Source organism: Panthera pardus, unplaced genomic scaffold (genome assembly GCF_024362965.1).
Source record: "Panthera pardus isolate Hobbes unplaced genomic scaffold, ASM2436296v1 HiC_scaffold_21, whole genome shotgun sequence".
NCBI lineage: Eukaryota > Metazoa > Chordata > Mammalia > Carnivora > Felidae > Panthera > Panthera pardus.
The window spans coordinates 59,522,566-59,548,696 of NW_026526777.1; the positions used below are offsets into that span (position 1 = coordinate 59,522,566).

At 37.3% G+C, this 26,131-nt stretch overlaps 1 protein-coding gene across 1 annotated transcript in view; it reads left to right on the forward strand.

Annotated features, from left to right (window-relative positions):
• The window catches only part of LOC109261218 (vomeronasal type-1 receptor 90-like), a 106,209-nt gene that overhangs the window by 9,610 nt on the left and 70,468 nt on the right, over positions 1-26,131 (forward strand). Inside the window, 1 exon segment of the mRNA XM_053909497.1 lies at positions 7,487-7,602. Coding sequence (XP_053765472.1) covers positions 7,487-7,602 — 116 coding nt within the window.

The window sequence follows — 26,131 nt, forward strand, 5'->3', positions numbered from 1 at the left end:
GATCCAATGTATCATCAGGGCCCTTGTTTCTTTATTGATCCTGTGTCTAGATGATCTATCCATTGTTGTAGGTGGAGTATTAAAGTCCCCTGCAATGACCACATTCTTATCAATAAGGTTGCTTATGTTTGTGATTAATTGTTTTATATATTTGGGGGCTCCCATATTCGGCGCATAGATATTTATAAATGTTAGCTCTTCCTGATGGATAGGCCCTGTAATTATTATATAATGCCCTTCTTCATCTCTTGTTACAGCCTTTAATTGAAAGTGTAGTTTGTCTGATACAAGTATGGTTACTCCAGCTTTCTTTTGACTTCCAGTAGCATCATAGATAGTTCTCCATCCCCTCACTTTCAATCTGAAGGTGTCCTTAGGTCTAAAATTAGTCTCTTGTAGACAGAAAATTGATGAGTATTCTTTTTTTATCCATTATGATACCCTATGTCTTTTGGTTAGAGCATTTAGTCCATTTACATTCAGTGGTATTATAGAAAGCTATGGGTTAAAGTCATTGTGATGTCTGTATGTTTCATGCTTGTAGTGATGTCTCTGGTACTTTGTCTCACAGGATCACCCTTAGGATCTCTTTTAGGGCTGGCTTATTGTTGATGAATTCCTTCAGTTTTTGTTTGTTTGGGAAGACCTTTATCTCTCCTTCTATTCTAAATGACAGACTTGCTAGATAATGGATTCTCGGCGCCATATTTTTCTGTTCATCACATTGAAGATCTCCTGCCATTCCTTTCTGGCCTGCCACGTTTCAGTGGATAGATCCGTCACTAGTCTTATTGGTCTCCCTTTATATGTTAGAGCACGTTTATCCCTAGCTGCTTTCAGAATTTTCTCTTTATCCTTGTATTTTGCCAGTTTCACTATGCTATGTCGTGCAGAAGATTGATTCAAGTTACGTCTGAAGGGAGTTCTCTGTGCCTCTTGGATTTCAATGCCTGTTTCCTTCCCCAGATCAGAGAAGTTCTCAGCTATGATTTCTTCAAGTACACCTTCAGCACCTTTCTCTCTTTCTTCCTCTGCTGGAATCCCTATTATACTTATATTATTGCGTTTCATCGCATCACTTAGTTCTCTAATTCTCCCCTCATACTCCTGTATTTTTTTAACTCTCTTTTTCTCAGCTTCCTCTTTTTCCATAATTTTATATTCTAATTCATCTATTCTCTCATCTGCCTCTTCAATCCGAGCTGTGGTCGCCTCCATTTTATTTTGCACCTCATTTATAGCATTTTTAGCTCCTCCTGACTGTTTCTTAGTCCCTTGATCTCTGTAGCAATAGATTCTCTCCTTTCCTCTATACTTTTTTCAAGCTCAGCGATTAATTTTATGACTATTATTTTAAATTCATTTTCTGTTATATAGCTTAAATCGTTTTTGGTCAGTTCACTAGCTGTCGCTACTTCCTGGAGTTTCTTTTGAGGAGAATTCTTCCGTTTCGTCATTTTGGATAGACCCTGGAGTGGCGCAGAACTTCAGGGCTCTTCCCCTGTGGTGTCTGGAGTAACTTGTGTTGGTGGGCAGGGCCGCAGTCAGACCTGATGTCTGCCTCATCCCACCGCTGGGGCCACAATCAGACTGGTGTGTATCTTATCTTCTTCTCCCCCAGGGGCAGGACTCACTGTGGAGTGGTATGGCCCCTGTTCTGGCTACTTGTACACTGCCAGGCTTGTCTTGCTGCTTCTATGGGATCTGGCGTATTAGCTGGGGTGGATCCACAAGGTGGACAGGGGCTGGAGGGGCAGACTCAGCTTGCTTTCCCTTCAGTGGTCCACTGCGGAGGGGACCCAGTGGCACCGAGAGGGAGGCTGACCCGTTGGAGAGATGGATCCACAGAAGCACAGCATTGGGTGTTTGCGCAGTGCAACCAAGTTCCGTGATGGGAACTGGTTCCCTTTGGGATTTTGGCTGGGGGATGGGCAAGGGAGATGGCTCTGGCCAGTTCCTTTGTTCCCCGCTGAGCTGAGCTCTGTCCTCTGGGGCTCAACACTTCTCCCTCCCATTGTCCTCTAGCCCTCCCGCAGTCAGAGCAGAGCTGTTGACTTATAACATTCCAGATGTTAAGTCCCGCTGGCTGTCAGAACACACTCTGTCCCACCCCTCTGCTTTTGCAAGTCAGACTCAGGGGCTCTGCCTTGCAGGGCGGTCTGCCCCTCAACCGTCCTGGCTCCCTCCTGCCAGTCCATGTAGCACGCACTGCCTCTCCGTCTTTCCTACCCTCTTCCTTGGGCCTCTTGTCTATGCTTGGCTCCCTAGAGTCTGTTCTGCTAGTCTTCTGGCGGTTTTGTGGGTTATTTAGGCAGATGCGGGTGGAATCTAAGTGATCAGCAGGACGCGGTGAGCCCAGCATCCTCCTATGCCGCCATCTTCTTCCAGTGCTCCCTTACTTCCTTCTTTGAGGGTTTTTTTTTTTATCAATAATGGATTCTGTATTTTTTCGAATGCTTTTTCCTCATATATTGGGATAATCATATGATTCTTATCTTTTATTAATGTGGTTTATCACGTTGATTGATTTGTGAACATTGAATCGGCCCTTCATCCCAGGAATAAATTTCACTTGATCATGGTGAATAATTCTTTTAATGACTGTTGGATTTGATTTGTTACTCTCTTGAGAATTTTTGTATCCACGTTCATGAGGAATATTGGTCCGTATTTCTATTTTCTTGTAGGATCTTTGTGCAGTTTTGGATTTCAGGTAATTCTAGCATATCACAGAAGGAGATTGGAAGTTTTCCTTCCATGTCTATTTTTAGAAAATTTTGAGAAGAATATGTGTTAAATCTTCTATAAATGTCTGGTAGAACTCACGTGGGAAGTCACCTGGACCAAGAGTTTTGTTTATTGGAAAATTTTTGAATACTGATTCCATCTCTTTGCTAGTTATATGTTTTCTCAAATATTTATTTCTTAATGTTTCAGTTTGGGTACTTTGTGAGTTTCTAGGAATTTGACCATTTCTTCCAGATTGCCAGACTATTGCCATATAATTTTTTATAGTATTATCTTATGATTATTTTTATATCTGTGGTGTTGGCTGTGATCTCCTCTTTCATTCAATATTTCATCTATTTATTTTCTTTCTTTTTTGTTTTGGTAAGTATGTCCCAGAGCTTATCAATTTTACTAATTTTTTCAAGAAACAACTCTTAGTATCAGTCATCTGTTCCACTGGTATTTTTAAAAATGTGTATTTATTTATTTTGAGAGAGAGGCAAAGCATGCAGGGGAGGGACAGAAAGTGAAAGACAGAATCCCAAGCAGACTCTGCACTGACAGCAGAGCCCCTATGCAGTGATAGATCTCACAACCATGAGATCATAAGCTGATCCTAAATCAAGAGTTGGACGCTTGAACAGTTGAGCCACCCAGGTGCCCTGTTGTGCTATTATTTTTGTTTGTTTGTTTGCATACCATTTATTTTTTCTTAGTCTTTATTATGTCCCTTATTCTGGCTTTAGGCTTTGTGTGCTCTTCCTTTCCTAGTTCCTTTAGGTATGAGGCTAGTGTGATTAGTTGAGATCTTTCTTGCTGCTTGAGGTAGGCCTGATTTGGAATACACTTCCCTCTTAGGACTGCCATTTTTGAATCCAAAAGTTTTGGACTGTTGTATTTTTATATTCATTTGTCTCCATGTATTTTTTTAATTTACTGGTTAACACATTCATTCTTTAGTAGGATGTTCTTTAACCTCCGTATATCTGTAGCTTTTCTAAATTCTTCCTTCAGGTCAACTTCAAGTTTCATAGCGATGTGGTCTGAAAATATTCATGCTATGATCTCGATCTTTTTGCATTTGTTGAGGGATGTTTTGTGACCCACTATGCGATCTATTCTGGATAACTTCCCATGTGCACTTGAGAATAATATGTATTCTGCTGATTTGGGATGAAATATACTGAATATATCTGTTAAATCCATCTGGTCTAGTGTGTCACTCAAAGTCATTGTTTCCTTTTGATTTTCTGCTTGGATACTTTGTCCACTCCCTAAGTGGGTTATCACTGTCTCTTAGATTACTGTATTATGTATTGTATTGTACTGCAGTATGGTATCTACCATGTTGGGGACACAATTATTTACAAATGTTAAATCTTATTGATGGATAGATCCCTTAGATTATTATATCGTGCCAGTTTTCACCTCTTGTTACACTCTGTTTTTAAAGTATAGTATGTGTGATATAAGTATGGCTATTGAACATTCTTTTGAAATATTTTCATATGGCAGATGGTTCTCCATTACCTTACTTTATGTTTTTTTTTAAAGTTTGTGTATTTATTTTGAGAGAGAGCATGCAAGTGTGGAAGGGCAGAGAGAGCCCAAAGCAGGCTCTGTGCCACCAGTGCCGAGACAGATGTGGGCCTTCAAATCATGAACTGTGTGATCATGACCTGAGCTGAAGTCAGATGCTTAACCAACTGAACCACCCAGGTGCCCCATCTATCCCTAACTTTCAATCTGTTGTTGTCTTTAGGTCTAAAATGGGTCTCTTTAGGCAGTATGTACCTAGGTCTAATTTTTATCCATTCTGGTACCCTATGTATTTTGATCATTTAGTGCATTTATATTCAGAGTTATTATTGAAAGACATGAATTTAATATCGTTATGTTACCTGTAAAGCTTGTGTTTCTGTGATGTTCTCTGCTCCCTTCCAGGCTTTATTGTTTGGGCTTTTTTCTCCACACAGAGTGTACCCATTAATATTTTTTAGCAAGGCTTGTTTAGTGGTCACAAACTTATTCAGTTTTTATTTGTCTGGGAAGCTACTTCTTCCATTCTGAATGACAGCCTCGCTGGATAAAGTAGTCTTGTCTGCATACTTTCAGCATGTTGAATATATACTGACTTTCCGCTGTGGCCTGCCAAGTTTCTTTGGAGAAATCTGCTGCAGACTTGATCTCTTTTCCTTTGTAGGTTAAGGACTTGTTTTCCCTTGTTGGCTTAAGGATTCTTTCCTTGACTGTGTATTTTGTGAATTTCATTCTGATACATCTTGTGATGGCTGGCTTTTGTTGAATTTAACAGATCTCTGGGCTTCTTGAATTTTGATGTCTGTGTCTTTCCCCCAGATTCAGGAAGCTTTAAGCGATAATTTGCTCATGTAAACCTTCTGCCCTTTTGGTTCTCTCTTCATCTGCTGGGACTCCTTCATATGAATGTGATTGCATTTGTAGAATTTGCTGAGTTTGCTCAGTCTACTTTCATGATCCAATACTTTAATTCCCCCCCTTGTTTTCAGCTTCATTATTTTGCATACTTTTATCTTCTACATCACTGATTCATACGTCTGATTTATGCACCCTCTTTTTATGGCTTTCCGTATGGTTTGCATTTCAGTTCTAGAATTTCCAATTTTGGCCTAGATTTTAACTCTTTTATCTCTGCTGTAAAGGATTCTCTATAGTCTTTTCTTTTTTGAAGCCAAGCTAGCATACTTATAATTGTCGCTTTAAATTTTATGTCTGTATTTTACCTATACCTCTGTTGATTAAATCCATGTCCATTACTTCTACTTCTTGTTATTATCTGTTGCAGTGAATTACTCTGTTTTGTCATTTTCTCCAGGAAAAAGAAAAAAGGAAGCAAGAAAGAAAAAGAGAGAGAAAGCATGCAAGCAAGCAAGTTTGATCTTAGGAGTGTTTTGTTATGTTTCTTAAAGAAGCTAGATCTAGGGCGCCTGGCTAGATCAGTTGGTGTGCTTGCCACTCTTGAACTTGGGTAAGTTCAAGCTCCATGTTGGGAATGGAGAGTAATTAAAAATAAAATCTCTTAAAAAATAAGGTAGATCCAAATAATGAAAGAATATATATATATTCTGTGCAGATTCTATCTGCACTAAACTGAAGGTTTGCAGCAGTCTATGATCAGTAGATTTGGTGCATGTGAGTGGTCTGTGCTAGTCTTCTGTGGGAAGGGCCTGTTGCACTGTGTCTCATGCTCACTTGCTTGTTTAGAGATGCACCTGCAGGGCATAAAGTGTCTGGGTTTGGTGTATTTGCTCCAGTCCCCAGTTGGTGGCAATGTTTAGCTCACTGAGTTTTGTCAGTCTTAATGGGTGAGGGCAAAATGACTTCACCCTCTCTCTCTTTTTAATAATTTCTTTTACACTAGTTTAGATTATTTCTTTTAGTTTTTAAATTTTTATTTAAATCCAAGTTAGTTCACACATACTCTAATAATGATTTGAGGAGTAGAATTTATCAATTCATTACTTAAATATAACACGCAGTGCTCATCCCAACATGTCCCTCATTAATGCCCATCAGCCAGTTAGCCAGACCCCCACCCATTATCCCTCCAACAATGCTCAGTTTGTTCTCTGTATTTAAGAGTCTAATAATTATGGTTTGCTTCCATCTCTGTTTTTATCTTATTTTGCCTTCCTTCCCCCTATGATCTTCTATTTTCTTTCTTAAATTTCACATATGAGTGAAATCATATGATGTATTTCTTTTACTGACTTATTTAACTTAGCATAATACAATCTATTTCTATCCACATTGTTGCAAATGGCAAGATTTCATTCTTTTGGTTGCCAAGTCATATTCCGTTGTATATATGTATACCACATCTTCTTTATCCAGTCATCAGTGATGGACATTTGGGTTCTTTCCATAATTTGGCTATTGTTGATAGTGCTGCTGTAAACAATGGGATGCATGTTCCCTTTCAAATCAGCATTTTTGAATCCTTTCAATAAATACCTAGTATTGCAGTTGTTGTGTTGTGGGGTAGTTCTACTTTTAATTTTTGGGGGAACCTCCCTACTGTTTTTCAGAGTGGCTGTACCTGTTTGAATTTCCACAAGCCGTGCAAAGAGATTATTCCTCTTTCTCTACATCCATGAGCATGGGCTGTTTTTCCATTACTTCGTGTCTTCTTCAATTTCTTTCATGAGCTTTCTATAATTTTCAGCATGGAGATATTTTACCTCTTTGGTTACGTTTATTCTTAAGTATTTTAAAGTTTTTGGCTTAATTGTAAAAGGCGTCAATTCCTTGATTTCTCTTTCTGTTGCTTCATTATTGGTGTATAGAAATGCCACTGATTTCTCTATGTTGATTTTGTTTCCTGTCACCTTGCTGAATTCATGTATCAGTTCTAGCTGGTTTTTTTTGTTTTTTTTTTTGGTGGAGTCTTTTGGGATTTCCAGGTAGAGTACCATGACATCTGCAAAGAGTGAAAGATTTTTTTTCTTCCTCCCTCACCCTCTCTCTTGTCCCAGAGGTGGAGAGCTTGTGCCTGCCACTCATCAGTATGTCTTCAAAGAATATAAATAATCACCCTTCTTATGTACCCAGCTTCCACCAGATCCTTACTTTCACCCTGTGTGTGTAGGAGTTGTTTTATCACAGGCACCAGGCTGGGTTTCTAAACTCCAAATTTTAGAGACTTGTGTGCGGTGGTCCAGTGTTGATTCTGGGGGAAGACCTCAATACATTTCTGCTATTTCCTGTCCATTTCCAGGAAAACATTAGCTCAATCGCCCAGGGGTTTATAAGTTATGGCAAAGTGGAGCAGAAAGCTGGCACCAAGACTCACAGCTCCCAGCTGCTGCTCCTATGTCTGGGATGGTGCAGCAGGTGGGCACCACCCTTCCTTCTGTCCTCATAGAGGCCCCGCTGCCACTCTCAAATGCACTCTAAGTGGAGGAGCCTTTCCCCTGTGTGACCCAGGAGTTCCTCAGACCAGACTGTCCAGTCCAGTGTCTCTGCCCTTCTTCCCCACAAGACCATCACTGAGCTTGTCATAACCCTGAAGGTGGTGAACTTCTAAATCTTCAGAGTTTTTACTCTGCTGCTTATAATGTCTTGTGGTAGACACGGTAAGCAGGGTTCCTTCCCATCTGCAACACCTTCAACACCCTCAGTCCTTATCTACACGAAATCAATTCTCTGCATCTCCTACCTTGAATGATTCTTATTGAATTGCAATTTTGTTCTCTAAGTCCTCAAATTGATTTTCTGGGTGTCCAGGATGATTTAACATTTATATAGCTGTGTTTGAAGGAGGAGGCAAACTTCGAGTCCTCCTACTCTTAAATAATAAGTAATTTTATCCTTATACATCTAATGTCTTTCTAATTTTTTTTTGGTTTTTAAAGTTTATGTAGCTATGAATATTTTATTTTCAAAAACTTTAGTTCTTTAAAGCTTTATTTATCTTTGAGAGAGAAAGCATGAATGGATGGGACACAGAGAAAGGAGGACAGAGGATCCAAAGAGGGCTCTGCGCTGACAGCAGAGAGCCCAATGTGGGGCGCAAACTCACAAACCCTGAGATCATAACCTGAGCTGAGGACAGACCCTCAGATAGCTGAGCCACTCAGGTGCCCCTACTTGTAAAAAGTTTAAATTTATATCTCCTTATTTTCAATACCTTAAATTCATTTCTTCAAGTTATTTCTAAATGTTTTTTATTTGTTTAATACAATTGTGGATGTATTTTTCATTTCCTTTTCAATTTTTTCATTGCTAGTATATAAATATATATTGTAGGTTTGTATTTAATATTGATTTTGTATCTTGCATCTTGTTCACCTTGTTTATTACTTCTTGTGAAATTTTGGTAACTCCCTACAAATTTGATATACAGAATCATATCATGTGTAACAAAATGCAGTTTTAGTTCCTTTTTTTTTCCATTCTGGAAAACATTGATTTTTGGAAGTTTAGCCTATGTTTTATGTGTGAAATAATCTCAAAATTCATGGAGTGTAATTTGTATATATTTTGCTGAATTTCATTTGCTGTCTTTTTGAGAACGAGAGTCTATATTCAAGAGATAATCTGTCATGATCTTTTGTTATCATGCCTCGGTCTGCTTTTGGAATCAGAGTAATATTAATCACCTAATATTACCTGGGAAGTATTCCCACTTCTAGTATTTTTTGGAAGTGTTTGTGCAGACTTTGAATCAATTATTCACTAAATATTGGCAAAATTACCAGTTAAGGCATTTAGATTTTCGTTTTTATTTGTGAAGTTATTTTTAATTAATCCATTTTCTTGCTATATATCTGTTTATATATTTCTTTCCTAAATGTCTATTCAGATATTTTATTTCTTGATTTATCTTTGTGCCTTGTGCATATCGAGGTGTTTATTGCTAATGTTTAGTACTCTTTGTTTCATGATTTTCTAGTCAGTTGGCATAAACTAATCAGGAAGAATAAAACATGAGAATAATGATTTGGAGAAATCAATTAATGATCCAATGATTATACTGTTGTAGGATACAAGTTATGAATATACATACTCATATTTATTGTGTGACTAAAATAGATGCTAAATACAAACTGAATTTATGAATAATGTCTTTTGAATTTAGATTTTATCAAAACAAAAGAAGGATCCTGCTCTTTTTTCAAAATAAATATTGAGTTAAGACCTAATACTAAATTTTCCATAAGAACAAATGAAAAATGACATAGTAAATTAAGAAAGTTATAAAAATAAACATTTCATGAATCGCAATGGGTAAAACCAACTTAGAAAATACAGTCTGTTAGACACTAGTCTTTTATACATTTAGGTGACACTTGAATTAAAAATGTTCAACTTGGGGCGCCTGGGTGGCTCAGTCGGTTGAGCGGCCGACTTCGGCTCAGGTCATGATCTCACGGTCCGTGAGTTCGAGCCCCGCGTCGGGCTCTGTGCTGACCGCTCAGAGCCTGGAGCCTGTTTCAGATTCTGTGTCTCCCTCTCTCTCTGACCCTCCCCCGTTCATGCTCTCTCTCTGTCTCAAAAATAAATAAATGTTAAAAAAAAAATGTTCAACTTAAATTTATGGAAGATGCCAACTTGGTACATCTTTATCATATTAAATGACATTTAAGACATCATAGACAAGAAATTGTTTTGTACACTACAATAAATATAAAGAATTTCAAGTGACTTTATTAAGCAGTTTCTTTAATTAGAGATAACTACAAAATATTAACATTTTAAACCAGAGAATATAGGATACACATTATTTTCAAATAAAAAGCATAAATTTTAATGGTAATGGCTGTAGACCTATTAATCATAATTAACTTCTTGAAAACATAAATCTCACAGGATGTTAATAGAATTTTAAGTATATTGTAGAATAAATAAAAATTAAACCTGAGATTTTTCAAAATGACCTTGGAAGTGAAAGGGGAAGCATAAGCTAAAAGAACGTTGAAGTCAAAGACATAAATTCAGGTAAATAACTATATTAATGGTGGCATAATGCTAAGAAAATAACTAATTCTGACCATATACAGGTAATATTAAATACAGTGGAGTATATCATACCATGAAATTGTGTAAAACATAAAATAAATTTTCAAAACTTAACATAAATTATTTATACTCTACAAATTATTATTAACATAAGTATATTTATAATTACACAAATATACAAAGGTGAGAGTCATGAGATGTTGTCTGCCAAAAATATCGTTGTGAAATAGTTTACTAGTGTAGTTACTGGATATATGTGCTTTTAGGTAAAATACTAGTTATTTCCTAATCTTTTAATGTAGGTAACAAAAAACCCTCAAGAAGTTACAAGAACCCTAAAGCCTGCTGAATAGAATTGGAAGGAAAATATAAGATCTCCTCTAGAGCAGAAATACATCAAGGGAATATCTAGATGAGTTGACTAAGAAGCAAATGTTCCCTTCAGATAATGGTTAATCACAGGGACTTAAAATTCATGTGTGTTGAACTTTTTTTTTTTCCCCAGGGCAAATGGAATAAACAAATGCACTGACTTTCAAATGTGATATTTCCCAAAAGTAAGAATCAAATTAAAAATTTTGAAGCCCAGGGCGCCTGGGTGGCACACTTATTCAAGCGGCCAACTTCAACTCAGGTCATGATCTCGCAGTCTGTGGTAGGAGCCCCACATTGGTCTCTGTGCTGAGAGCTCAGAGCCTAGAGTCTGCTTCAGATTCTCTCTCTCTCTCTCTCTCTCTCTCTCTCTCTCCCTCTCTTTCTCTCTGCCTCTTCCCCACTCTTGGTGTGTCTCTTTATCCTTCAAAAATAAAGAAAAAGTAAACATAAAGCCCATAAGAAAATACAAAATCAGAATGGTGTGTCATAAATTAGATGTCACATAAATGTCAGATATTGGCATTATGTTTAAAATATTTAAAAAATATGTAGGAAAAACAGAAAATCAAAATACTGTGGAATAACAAGACACCATAAGCTTGGCAATGGTCATATAAAAAGTAAAAATTCTAAACATAATACACTTAATACATATATAGGAGTTAAAGATTAAATTAGACTGAGATGATAAAAGGAAGAGTAAACTGGAGTATAAAACTCAATGAGTAAAGAATATAGTCCAAAACAATAAAGTATGTGCATACTGGTTGTAGAAACATGAATACTAGCATGAGAAGGAATAAGACAATAGACACATCCAACTGTTTCACTAAATGTGTAAAATAAAAAATGAATAATCAAATAAATAGTGAATTATAAATTCTTGAGTTCAAACACCTGACATGAAGACTTGAATTTAGAAGAGGGGTGTGCCAAAGAGAGATAAATAAAATAATTAAAATATATGTTAGTAAAACAGAGAAACTCCACAAGTTGAAAAAAGGATTAAAAACGGTGAGAGAGAGAGGGTGAGAGACAAAGAGAAAACCTACAAATATGAGAGCAAAATCTCCACAGCTATTGTATTGCCAGAAAAGAAAGGAAAAAAAATATTGATGCCCATACAATTTATTATTCAAGCTAAAACTAGATAATTAAATACCTTTAATAAATAAGAATACTATTTTCAAAAGTACAAGCACCGAGGACTTTAAGAGACAAAACAAATGAACATAAGGGAAGGGAAACAAAAATAATATAAAAACAGGGAGGGGGACAAAACAGAAGATACTCATAAATATGGAGAACAAACTGAGGGTTACTGGAGGGGTTGTGGGAGGGGGGATGGGCTAAGTGGGTAAGAGGCATTAAGGAATCTACTCTTGAAATCATTGCTTCACTATATGCTAACTCATTTAGATGTAAATATAAAAAAATAAAAAATAAATAAATAAATAAATAAATAAATAAATTACTTGCTCCCTTAAAAAAAAAAGTAAAAGCCTGAGAAATTTGACTACATTAAGGACTTGATTTTTAAATTTCAGCTTTATTGAGGTATAACTGACAAAATTGTATGACATGAAATGTGTACACTTTGGTGATCTGATATGCATATACATTGTGAAAGCAATCCCATCATCTAGTTAATTAACCCATCCATCATCTCACATGGTTATTTCTGATACAAAATTTAAGTTCTACTCTCAGCAAATTTCAATTATACAATACAGTGTTATCAATGATAGTCACCAAGTTTCACATTAGTCTCAGACCTTATAGTTGAAAGTTTGCACCTTTTTACCAGCCGCTCCCTATTTCCCCACACACACTATCCCAGCAAACAATTTTCTACTCCTTCTTTCCCCCATGTTACGTATGTATATATATTTTTTAATTTAAATACAAGTTAGTTAACGTATAGTGCAGTATTGGTTTCAGGAGTAAAATTTAGTGATTCGTCACTTACATGTGATGCCTGGTATTCATCCCAAGTGCCCTCCTTAATGCCTATCACTCATTTAGCCATTTCCCACCCACCTCTTTTCCAGAAACCCTATGTGTTCTCTGTATTAAAGAGTCTTTTATGAGCCAAAGCATAAGAGACTCTTAAAAACTGAGAACACACTGAGGGCTGATGGGGGGTGGGAGGAAGGGGAGGGTGGGTGATGGGTATTGAGGAGGGCACCTTTTGGGATGAGCATTGGGTGTTGTATGGAAACCAATTTGACAATAAATTTCAAAAAAAATAAAAATTAAAAAAATTTAAAAAAAGTCTCTTATGGTTTGCCACCCTCTCTGTTTTTACATTATTTTCCCTTTCCTAACTTATACCCATCTGTTTTGTTTCTTAAATTCCACATATGAATGAAATTATATATTTGTCCTTCTCAGACTGACTTATTTTTCTTAGAAGAACACACTTTAGTTCCATCCACGTTTTCACAAATGGCAAGATTTCATTTGTTTTGATCACCATGTGGTATTCTGGGGTATAGACAGCATATCTTCTTTATCCATTCATCAGTGATAGATATTTGGGCTCTTTTCATAACTTGGCTATTGTTGATTGCACTGCTACAAACATTGGAGTGCATGTGCCCATTGGAATCAGCATTTTAATATCCTTTAGAGAAATATGAGCTTCCTAATAGTATACTTCAAGAGGAAAGAAAAGGTATCTTGTAGAAAGGTCTAAGAATCAAAATGAATGGGTAAGGTCCACTGTATGGTAATAGAACGTAATGGTGGACATGGGACTAAAAGAACTATATCATCATTGGCAATATTAGTTTTAAGAGTATTCAAATATAATTAAAAGTGTTTTTTTGTTATTTCACACATTTGTTTAATGGGTAAAAAAAAGGATCCAGTTTTCTTTTTTTTTTTTTTTTGCAGCGTTAACTTTTTAAAAATGGATGACATTTTCATTGCATAAATTGGAGAATATTAGTTATTCTTGTATCAGAGATGATTAGCACCGAAGGGCTGACAGTGGCATAGACATTGACCACAAGCTTCTGGATACCCAAGATGACTGAGTTATTCACCCAAAACAGTATTGCCAATGATGACATAAGGTTCATCCAGTACATGACCGCGAAGAAACTCACCAGCAGCATAATTGTATGTGTGGCTCTTTCCTCTGGGGAGACTCTTGGGGAGAAGTTGGTGATATGAAGGTGCTGGGACCATCTATGAGGATTGAACAAGAGAATTACAATGTATGCGCTTGAACAAAGCACGATCCTTATAAAGGTGATATCATAAGATGTTTTCAGGGTGGAAAACAGTTCATGAATAATAGATTTCGTGGGGGAGAGTGAGCAAAATTTGCTGAGAGACAGCAGTTGTGTCTGGTTCACATTGGAAGAAGCCACAGTGTAGAAGATCAGGTAACTACTGCAAGACAAACTGTGGCACCATGAGAAGACAAAAATATAGATCACATAATTTGTGAATTTATGTTTAAAAGAGGACAAACAGGAGGTGCTAGGGCTGATGGTGATGGCTTGAGTCATGGTCAGAAAGCAGGTAGTATAGATGGAGAGACTCCTCCTTACCCTGTACATGTAGAAAAATACCTTAGATTTGAGGTCATTCTGAGAAAACAGTGAGTTAAACAGGTCTGGAGACAACAATCACAGTACGATGAGGAGCATCATTATTTGGACAAGGGGTAAGTGACATGTGATCAGGTCAGTAGGCTCAGGTCTGTGATTCAGAAGTGTGAAGATGTGGAAGAAAACGAGAAAAAAGTTGGCTGAAAGTCCAATGCCAGCTTGAAAAAAAAAACCACATTATTTAATGGTAAAAATAAGGGAACAGAGATGGTCTTAATGGTATAAGTAATAGTTTTGTATATCTGGGAAAAAATAAACTACTTATCACCAATGTTCTTTCTTCAGGAGTCAAAATCCTCACAGCCATCAGGGTTTTCACCTCATTATTTTTAGTAATTGCCTCAGCAATATTTTCTACACCAAATGACTTTAATATATATCAAACACCAACACACTCACAGTCATGCCTACATAAGGTTTCCATTATGAATATTCCTATTGTACCCAGGTCCTCCTCTTTGCAAAACATTTTTCCCGTTTTCTGTTAACTTACTTAATATTTAGCACCCATGACATTTATGTGCATATAAAATCCTTAAAAAAGATAGTTATAAGGAAAACTGAATTATTTTTTTTTACAAATAGAAAAGACTAATCTAAGCAAATAATGGGAAAAAAAGTAATTTCCGAATTGAGTTTTTGTCTCATTGCATCACTTTGATTTTTTCTAACTTTCTTATTCTCCCAAGTTTGTGGTCCATTGTGATTATATGTGACACATTTTAACAATCCCATATATTTCTGTATTTTACTTTATTTATTTTATTTTTTTAATGTTTGTTTATTTTAGCGAGAGAGATAGACTGAGCAGAGGGGGCGGGGCAGAGAGAGAGTGAGAGAGAGAGAGACAGAACATGAAGCAGTCTCCAGGTACCAAGCTGTCAGCACAGAGCCTGATGTGGGGTTCGAACCCACGAACCATGAGATCATCACCTGAGCTGAAGTCAGCCGCTTAACTGACTGAGCCACCCAGCCTCCCCTAATTTCTGTATTTTAAACAAGGATATTAGTAATCTTGCCAGCCTCCATAAACTTATATTCCATTTTCCATTAAATCCAAAATATTTCCAGGTTCTGGCGATAAAGACACAAAAATAGTTGTGGGAAGAGAATTATTCTCCTTAACTCAACCCTATCAAAATTATCTTCTCACAACTACAAATTGATTCTCTCCCAGTTTAATTTCCATTCCAGAGATCTCTAATGTAAATTATTTTCATCTCAGGAGTTAAATGCTAGCCCAACTATCAATTTTCAAAAGGATAAAAACAACATTTATCTAGTGTGTTACACTCATGAAGTTGCATAGAAATAACTATGTATTAATTCCTTTTTTTGGAAACTTTACTTAATATAGGTCTATATCCATATACCTTGAAAAATACTTAGGGTATCAAGAGTAAAATATTTCCTCTAAAATATCTCAAATCATAATTTTTACAAAGTCTGTAACTGAATAATTTTGCACCTAAGATTTTATATTATTTTTCTGGAAGCAGGCATAAATATTTTAACAATATGATTTAATGCATGATTTACAAAATTTAAGCTGTATGGTGCAGTATAATGAAAGACCATCACAATCACAGATTACTCTGAGGTGGAAAAATGTTCAATTATATATTCAAAGCATTTATAACTATACTGGTCAATACATATAAATACATGAGACAATACAGAAATGTTTGCTATTAATGTTATTGGCTCATGCTTGGAAATTAATGTCTGAGGTTGAACATTTTCTTTTTTTTTTTATTTTTATTTTTTTAAATTTTTTTTTTTCAACTTTTTTTTTTTTTTTTTTTTTATTTTTGGGACAGAGAGAGACAGAGCATGAACGGGGGAGGGGCAGAGAGAGAGGGAGACACAGAATCGGAAACAGGCTCCAGGCTCCGAGCCATCAGCCCAGAGCCTGACGCGGGGCTCGAACCCACGGACCGCGAGATCGTGACCTGGCTGAAGTCGGACGCTTAACCGACTGCGCCACCCAGGCGCCCCTGAGGTTGAACATTTTCTAAAATTGCCTCTCAAGCAGGAGTTTATAAAGGACACATTTTGTAGTGGATTTAATGGATTTTACATTTCTTCATAAGCCTGACCTAAAAAGGGACACATTTACCCTATATATAAGAACTAAACAACTGATAAACGCCACCAAAATACATCTGCAACCTCAGCATTGATGGGTTCTATTTTTACGTGGTATACAGGAAAAGCCAGAGGAAAGCATTCATTTAGTGGCACAATGCTTTCCACATTAAAAGGATCATGCTTCAGTACCATAACAGAATATATGGGCATAAGAGACTTACAGATAAGTTTACTTATTAACAATATATCTGAATCATTTTATTAATATACCACACATAGCTTATGGCACATCGTGTAGAGAGATAAATAAAGTAACATAAATAAGAACTCTAATACTTTTTTAAAATTTCTAATTAATTAATTAATTTTTGTATATATAATTTATTGTCAAATTGGTTTCCATACAACACCTAGTGCTCATCCCAACAGGTGCCCTCCTTAATGCCCATCACCCACTTTCCCCTCTCCCCCACCCCCCACCATCAATCCTGGAGGCAAACCATAAGAGACTCTTAAATACTGACAATATATATTTTTTTTAAATCTCACACCAAGTTCTCTCCACTTTTTGCTTTCTAATTCATATCTTTAATTTGGTAAATGACTATGTCACTGACAAAATCTTTGATCTTCTGGATCATCAAATGTTATGTTTCTCCAGTGAGGCTCTTCAGCTCAATAAGCCTGAGTCTGGACAAGAAACTAATTATGGTTCCCATGGATTAGGGTGTAAAGTGTAACTTCATTCAGTACAAATTGTGAAAATTTAATTTAACTTCTAGAACCAAACAACTGATAGTTGTCATCAAGATATCAGAAGGTCATCTTTGAGGAGGGAAGATGGTGGCGTAGGAGGACGCTGGGCTCACTGCGCGTCCTGCTGATCACTTAGATTCTACCTACACCTGCCTAACTAACCCAGAAAACCACCAGAAGACTAGCAGAACGGAGTCTTTGGAGCCAAGTGCTGACGAGAGGCCCAAGGAAGAGGGTAGGAAGGGCGGAGAGGCGGTGAGCGCTGCACGTACTGGCGGGAGGGAGCCGGGGCAGAGGGGCAGCCTGCCAGCCAAGCAGAGCCCCTTAGTCTGGCTTGCAAAAGTGGAGGGCCGGACGGAGTGTGTTCTGGCAGCAAGCGGGACCTAGCATCTGGGAGGTCATAAGTTAACAGCTCTGCTCAGAAAGCTGGAAGGCTGGAGGACAAAGGGAGGGAGAGTTGCTGAGCCCCGGGACAACAGAGCTCAGTTTGGTGGGGAACAAAGGCGCTTGCCAGCGCCATCTCCCTCGCCCATCCCCCAGCCAAAATCCCAAAGGGAACCAGTAACTGCCAAGGAACTTGCTCGCTCACCCAACGCTGTGCAAACACCCAACGCTGTGCTTCTGTGGAGCCAAACCTCTGGCTGCGGATCTGACTCCCTCCCGCTGCCACAGGGCCCCTCCTGAATTGGATCACCCAAGGAGATGCGAGCTAAGCCTGCCCAACCTGCCCCTGTGCACCTTGCCTACCCACCCTAGCTAATACGCCAGATCCCCAGCACCACAAGCCTGGCAGTGTGAAAGTAGCCCAGATGGGCCACGCCACCCCACAGTGAATCCCGCCCCTAGGAGAGGGGAAGAGAAGGCACACACCAGTCTGACTGTGGCCCCAGCAGTGGGCTGGGGGCAGACATCAGGCCTGACTGTGGCCCCACCCACTAACTCCAGTTATACACCACAGCACAGGGAAAGTGCCCTGCAGGTCCGCACCACTCCAGGGACTATCCAAAATGACCAAAGGGAAGAATTCCTCTCAGAAGAATCTCCAGGAAATAACAATAGCTAATGAACTGATCAAAAAGGATTTAAATAATATAACAGAAAGTGAATTTAGAATAATAGTCATAAAATTAATCGCTGGGCTTGAAAACAGTATAGAGGACAGCAGAGAATCTCTTGCTACAGAGATCAAGGGACTAAGGAACAGTCAGGAGGAGCTGAAAAACGCTTTAAACGAAATGCAAAACAAAATGGAAATGACGGCTCGGATTGAAGAGGCAGAGGAGAGAATAGGTGAACTAGAAGATAAAGTTATGGAAAAAGAGGAAGCTGAGAAAAAGAGAGATAAAATAATCCAGGAGTATGAGGGGAAAATTAGAGAACTAAGTGATACACTAAAAAAAAATAATATACGCATAATTGGTATCTCAGAGGAAGAAGAGAGAGGGAAAGGTGCTGAAGGGGTACTTGAAGAAATAATAGCTGAGAACTTCCCTGAACTGGGGAAGGAAAAAGGCATTGAAATCCAAGAGGCACAGAGAACTCCCTTCAGACATAACTCGAATCTATCTTCTGCACGACATATCATAGTGAAACTGTCAAAATACAAGGATAAAGAGAAAATTCTGAAAGCAGCAAGGGATAAACGTGCCCTCAATATAAAGGGAGACCTATAAGACTCGTGACTGACCTCTTTTTTGAAACTTGGCAGGCCAGAAAGGATTGGCACGAGATCTTCAGTGTGCTGAAGAGAAAAAACTATGCAGCCGAGAATCCTTTATCCAGCAAGTCTGTCATTTAGAATAGAAGGAGAGATAAAGGTCTTCCCAAAAAAACAAAAACTGAAGGAATTTGTCACCACTAAACCAGCCCTACAAGAGATCCTAAGGGGGATCCTGTGAGACAAAGTACCAGAGACATTGCTACAAGCATAAAACATACAGACATCACAATGACTCTAAACCCGTATCTTTCTATAACACTGAATGTAAATGGATTAAATGTGCCAACCAAAAGACATAGGGTATCAGAATGGATAAAAAAACAAGACCTATCTATTTGCTGTCTACAAGAGACTCATTTTAGATCTGAGGACACCTTTAGATTGAGAGTGAGGGGATGGAGAACTATTTATCATGCTACTGGAAGCCAAAAGATAGCTGGAGTAGCCATTCTTATATCAGACAAACTGAACTTTAAATTAAAGGCTGTAACAAGAGATGAAGAAAGGCATTATATAATAATTACAGGGTCTATCCATCAGGAAGAGCTAACTATTATAAATGTCTATGTGCCGAATACCGGAGCCCCCAAATATATAAATCAGTTACTCATAAACATAAGCAACCTTATTGATAAGAATGTGGTAATTGCAGAGGACTTTAACACTCCACTTACAGAAATGGATAGATCATCTAGACACATGGTCAATAAAGAAACAAGGGCCCTGAATGTTACATTGGATCTGAGGGACTTGACAGATATATTTAGAACTCAGCATCCCAAAGCAACAGAACATACGTTCTTGTCAAGTGCACATGGAACATTCTCCAAGATAGATCATATACTGGGTCACAAAACAGCCCTTCATAAGTTCACAAGAATTGAAATTATACCATGCATACTTTCAGACCACAATGCTATGAAGCTTGAAATCAACCACAGGAAAAAGTCTGGAAAACCTCCAAAAGCATGGAGATTAAAGAATACCCTACTAGAGAATGAGTGGGTCAAACAGGCAATTAGAGAAGAAAATAAAAAATATATGGAAACAAACGAAAATGAAAATACAACAATCCAAACGCTTTGGGATGCAGCGAAGGCAGTCCTGAGAGGAAAATACATTGCAATCCAGGCCTATCTCAAGAAACAAGAAAAATCCCAAATACAAAATCTAACAGCACACCTAAAGGAAATAGAAGCAGAACAGCAAAGGCAGCCTAAATCCAGCAGAAGAAGAGAAATAATAAAGATCAGAGCAGAAATAAACAATATAGAATCTAAAAAAACGGTAGAGCAGATCAACGAAACCAAGAGTTGGTTTTTCTGAAAAAATAAACAAAATTGACAAACCTCTAGCCAGGCTTCTCAAAAAGAAAAGGGAGATGACCCAAATAGATAAAATCATGAATGAAAATGGAATTATTACAACCAATCCCTCAGAGATACAAACAATTATCAGGGAATACTATGAAAAATTATATGCCAACAAATTGGACAACCTGCAAGAAATGGACAAATTCCTAAACACCCACACTCTTCCAAAACTCAATCTGGAGGAAATAGAAAGCTTGAACAGACCCATAACCAGCAAAGAGATTGAATCAGTTACCAAAAATCTCCCAATAAATAAGAGTCCAGGACCAGATGGCTTCCCAGCGGAGTTCTACCAGACGTTTAAAGCAGAGATAATACCTATCCTTCTCAAGCTATTCCAAGAAATAAAAAGGGAAGGAAAACTTCCAGACTCATTCTATGAAGCCAGTATTACTTTGATTCCTAAACCAGACAGAGACCCAGTAAAAAAAGAGAACTACAGGCCAATATCCCTGATGAATATGGACGCAAAAATTCTCAATAAGATACTAACAAATCGAATTCAACAGCATATAAAAAGAATTATTCACCATGACCAAGTGGGATTCATTCCTGGGATGCAGGGCTGGTTCAACATTCGCAAATCAATCAACGTGATACATCACATTAATAAAAGAAAAAAGAACTATATGATCCTGTCAATCGATGCAGAAAAGGCCTTTGACAAAATCCAGCACCCTTTCTTAATAAAAACCCTTGAGAATGTCGGGATAGAAGGAACATACTTGAACATCATAAAAGCCATTTATGAAAAGCCCACAGCTAACATTATCCTCAATGGGGAAAAACTGAGAGCTTTTTCCCTGAGATCAGGAACACGACAGAGGTGTCCACTCTCACCGCTGTTGTTTAACATAGTTTTGGAAGTTCTAGCATCAGCAATCAGACAACAAAAGAAAATCAAAGGCATCAAAATTGGCAAAGATGAAGTCAAGATTTCACTTTTTGCAGATGACATATTATACATGGAAAACCCGATAGACTCCACCAAAAGTCTGCTAGAACTGACACATGAATTCAGCAAAGTTGCAGGATACAAAATCAATGTACAGAAATCAGTTGCATTCTTATACACTAATAATGAAGCAACAGGAAGACAAATAAAGAAACTAATCCCATTCACAATTGCACCAAGAAGCATAAAATACCTAGGAATAAATCTAACCAAAGAAGTAAAAGATCTGTATGCTGAAAACTATAGAAAGCTTAAGAAGGTAATTGAAGAAGATATAAAGAAATGGAAAGACATTTCCTGCTCATGGATTGGAAGAATAAATATTGTCAAAATGTCAATACTACCCAAAGTTATCTACACACTCAATGAAATCCCAAACAAAATTGCACCAGCATTCTTCTCGAAACTAGAACAAGCAATCCTAAAATTCATATGGAACCACAAAAGGCCCCGGATAGCCAAAGTAATTTTGAAGAAGAAGACCAAAGCAGGAGGCATCAAATTCCCAGACTTTAGCCTCTACTACAAAGCTGTCATCATCAAGACAGCATGGTATTGGCACATAAACAGACACACAGACCAATGGAATAGAATAGAAACCCCAGAACTAGACCCACAAACATATGGCCAACTCATCTTTGACAAAGCAGGAAAGAACATCCAATGGAAAAAAGACAGTCTGTTTAACAAATGTTGCTGGGAGAACTGGACAGCAACATGCAGAAGGTTGAAACTAGACCACTATCTCACACCATTCACAAAAATAAACTCAAAATGGATAAAGGACCTGAATGTGAGACAGGAAACCTTCAAAACCCTAGAGGAGAAAGCAGGAAAAGACCTCTCTGACCTCAGTCGTAGCAATTTCTTACTCGACACATCCCCAAAGGCAAGGGAATTAAAAGCAAAAATGAACTACTGGGACCTTATGAAGATAAAAATCTTCTGCACTGCGAAGGAAACAACCAACAAAACTAAAAGGAAACCAACGGAATGGGAAAAGATATTCGCAAATGACATCGGACAAAGGGCTAGTATCCAAAATCTATAAAGAGCTCACCAAACTCCACACCCGAAAAACAAATAACCCAGTGAAGAAACGGGCAGAAAACATGAATAGACACTTCTCTAAAGAAGACATCCGGTTGGCCAACAGGCACATGAAAAGATGTTCAACGTCGCTCCTTATCAGGGAAATACAAATCAAAACCACACTCAGATATCACCTCACACCAGTCAGAGTGGCCAAAATGAAGAAATCAGGAGACTATAGATGCTGGAGAGGATGTGGAGAAACGGGAACCCTCTTGCATTGTTGGTGGGAATGCAAATTGGTGCAGCCACTCTGGAAAGCAGTGTGGAGGTTCCTCAGAAAATTTAAAATAGACCTACCCTATGACCCAGCAATAGCACTGCTAGGAATTTACCCAAGGGATTCAGGAGTACTGATGCATAGGGACACTTGTACCCCAATGTTTATAGCAGCACTCTCAACAATAGCCAAATTGTGGAAAGAGCCTAAAAGTCCATCGACTGATGAATGGATAAAGAAATTGTGGTTTATATACACAATGGAGTACTACGTGGCAATGAGAAAGAACGAAATATGGCCCTTTGTAGCAACATGGGTGGAACTGGAGAGTGTGATGCTAAGTGAAATAAGCCATACAGAGAGAAACAGATACCATATTTTTTCAGTCTTATGTGGATCCTGAGAAACTTAACAGAAACCCATGGGGGAGGGGAAGAAAAAAAAAAGAGGTTAGAGTGGGAGAGAGCCAAAGCATAAGAGACTGTTAAAAACTGAGAGCACCTGAGGGTTGATGGGGGGTGGGAAGGAGGGGAGGGTGGGTGATGGGTATTGAGGAGGGCACCTTTTGGGATGAGCACTGGGTGCTGTATGGAAACCAATTTGACAATAAATTTCATATATTGAAAAAAAAAGGTCATCTTTTTTCTCTTTAATTTAAACTTAATGATGTGTTTTCTGTTTTTAAAAAATAGCCTATAGCTCCACGATGTAAGGATGTTAGGATTTGCAAAAATATAGTAATGACCCAGAAGAATTCGAACAAAATTAATCCATGGCTGTCATCTATAGATGGCTTGAGTGCAAAATATAATTGGATCCAAACTGATACATTGAGAACTTAAAATCAGATGTGCATCTGATAATTTACTATGTGACAATAATGGGCTGGACGATCTAAGTGACTTGCATCTGATCCCTCACAGAAGGCAAAATGCAGGTCAAATTTATGCTCTTGCATTGAATTTTACCCAGCCTATAATAAATATTGGAAGTCCCAGAGTATGTACACAATACCAGGTAATGGTGGGGAAAATAACACTGTCACTTGTAACAGACAGAAGACCGATCATAAAGTCTATAGGTTTAGATCAGTTGTCTGGAGTAAAGAGGACAATAAGAAAGAAAAAAATACATAAATTTCAAGAACTTAAGGGCTATTTTGTGTAGATGAAAATGCTTTTTGAAGTAACAGAATTTTGTAACATCTGTTTTACCAAATTTTTAATAATCCAATTTTAAATTTGCATTATTTTATGAAGTACAAGATATTGGAACACTCACTTCCCGTTATAGTTTTCAGAATATTACCTGTGCAATAAAATATTATGTTTGTTTGGGGCGCCTGGGTGGCTCAGTCGGTTAAGCATCCAACTTCAGCTCAGGTTAGGATTTCGCGGTCCGTGAGTTCGAGCTCCGCGTCGGGCTCTGGGCTGATGGCTCAGAGCCTTGAGCCTGCTTCCAATTCTGTGTCTCCCTCTCTCTCTGCCCCTCCCCTGTTCATGCTCTGTCTCTCTCTGTCTCAAAAATAAATAAAACGTTAAAAAAATTAAAAAATATATTATGTTTGTGTTATTACTATACAAATAAAAAGTATCATTTTAGCGATCATTCTCATATTATATGAACAGCATTGTGTACTCTATGACTGGACATCGTAACACATAAAGTGATTGTTGGAATTGCAGGTAACTAAATGAGGGGATATTTTTTTGTTCAGTGGCAATAGGTTTCTACCTGAGAAGTACAGCTGCCAATTTCAGGAAAAGGAAACACCGTTCTCATTAAAATTAATTCCATAAAAATTTATTTTTAAAAAAGGTACAAGTCCCAAATTAATAAATATAAGAATCGGAAGTCATTGAATAACTGAAATGCATGTAGTAGTCTGGCAATGGATCTTAGAGTAGGGTAAAGCTGAAACCACTATGTTTGCTGACAAGGAGATTTGTAACTTCAAGATATTTAATTCTTAGTTTCCCTGGGGAAAATCATAAGAAGGAAATATCACTGCAGAATTAGGAGTCAGAAAAAATGCTGGAAGAGTTTTATCAGAAATATCATGCAATAAATTTTGGAAAAATGTAAAAATCTTGGTGGTGTGCCTTTCTGGCCATCACAACAGAGGATGACAGAAAAGCATAACACTTTTTTATTCCAAGATCTTGCAAAGTATTTTATCATTGTGACTGTGTTCCACAAAGTAATAAAAGGGAGTCACATCAAGTGTATAGAAAAATTAACATGTAGGGATATCACCAATTTTGAAACTGGAATTTGGAGGAGTATATTCTGTTTTCTAAGTATGTTAATTAGAATCAGTCAAGCTGTCTCTTTCTTGACATAATCCTCCCTAATTGCATGAAGGGTAGACTTTTTTTACATGAGTTCTCTCTTGAAATCTTAACATTTTCTTATATCCAGAGGCATAGAGGTTTTTACTGTTTGAAATCCGAGAGAGCTTGATGTCCTCATGCAAATAGGCAATGACATTTATCATCATATCTTTCTCTATCCTACACCAATTCTTTCTCATACTTTTAGAGCATACACACTGGAAGACACTATGCCAAATGAATTCACTTACTGTAGTTATGGATTTTAATAATAAAATTATAGTTTACCTGCACATTTGTCAGTAAAAGTTCCAATGAACAAATAACAATTTGAAGTGTTCAGAAGAAACAGCATGGTCACAATATTTAGAAAATAAATTTTATCACAAGATAATGCTTTGTCTTTCCATTTTGGCAAACTATTGCTCTGTTCTTAATCTATCTCAACAAAATTAATGTAAAGGACATCTTATGATTTACTATATTAAAAATATGTAAACTGAATTTATTTTAGGAAATAATGGAATTTGAAACCATGCAGACTAAGCATTCTTGTATTATTCATGTATGAATATTCATCATATCATGTACTATCTTCATTATTTCTGCAAATATTATATAAGTGCCAGAAAGTGGAATTCCCAGATCAATTTTTTGTAAACAGGAAAATTTGGCCATGTTAGAACCCACTATAAAGGAATAAAATAAAATATTTACATTAATATGCTAATATAGAATTCATGTAAAAATGTTTAAAACATCATTTTTATGACCTAATAATTGTAATGAGTCCCAAAATGTTAAAAATGATTTAACAGAACAAAGTATAACTGTCATTTTGAGTTATTTCAGATTCCTTATATATTAAAACACATAATAACACCCAAACACATAAACTGAGAAAAAAATTGGTATAATAAGAAAAAGAGAAAATCAATTCCAGTTCAAAATATATCAAAAATTATAAAAATTATTCCAAAAATCTAAACGTTGTTAACCTCCCATGATTCATAAAATTGGTGTTTTAGTCTTATAACGTCTGCTGTATCTAAGTATGCTTTGCTGGAAAATGCCTGGAATTATAAGGAAGTTATAGTACTTTGTTAAGAATATCCTGTCTCATCCCATCACCCACCTGCTTCTTGAGCAGTCTCGGTTAATGAGCCTGAGGAATAGACCCTCACCAGACTGTCTTTGGGGTGAGTCTGTTTGTGAGATGTGTCCCACATTATACTGTTAAAAGAGAAAGAGTCCATTAGATCATCTCCCTTCAGGTCCATAATTATCATGTCACCTGTAGAACTAGGACAAGCCCTGGCTTAGAAATGCTATACTTGGAGCCACGAAAGGGAACTAAACTTAT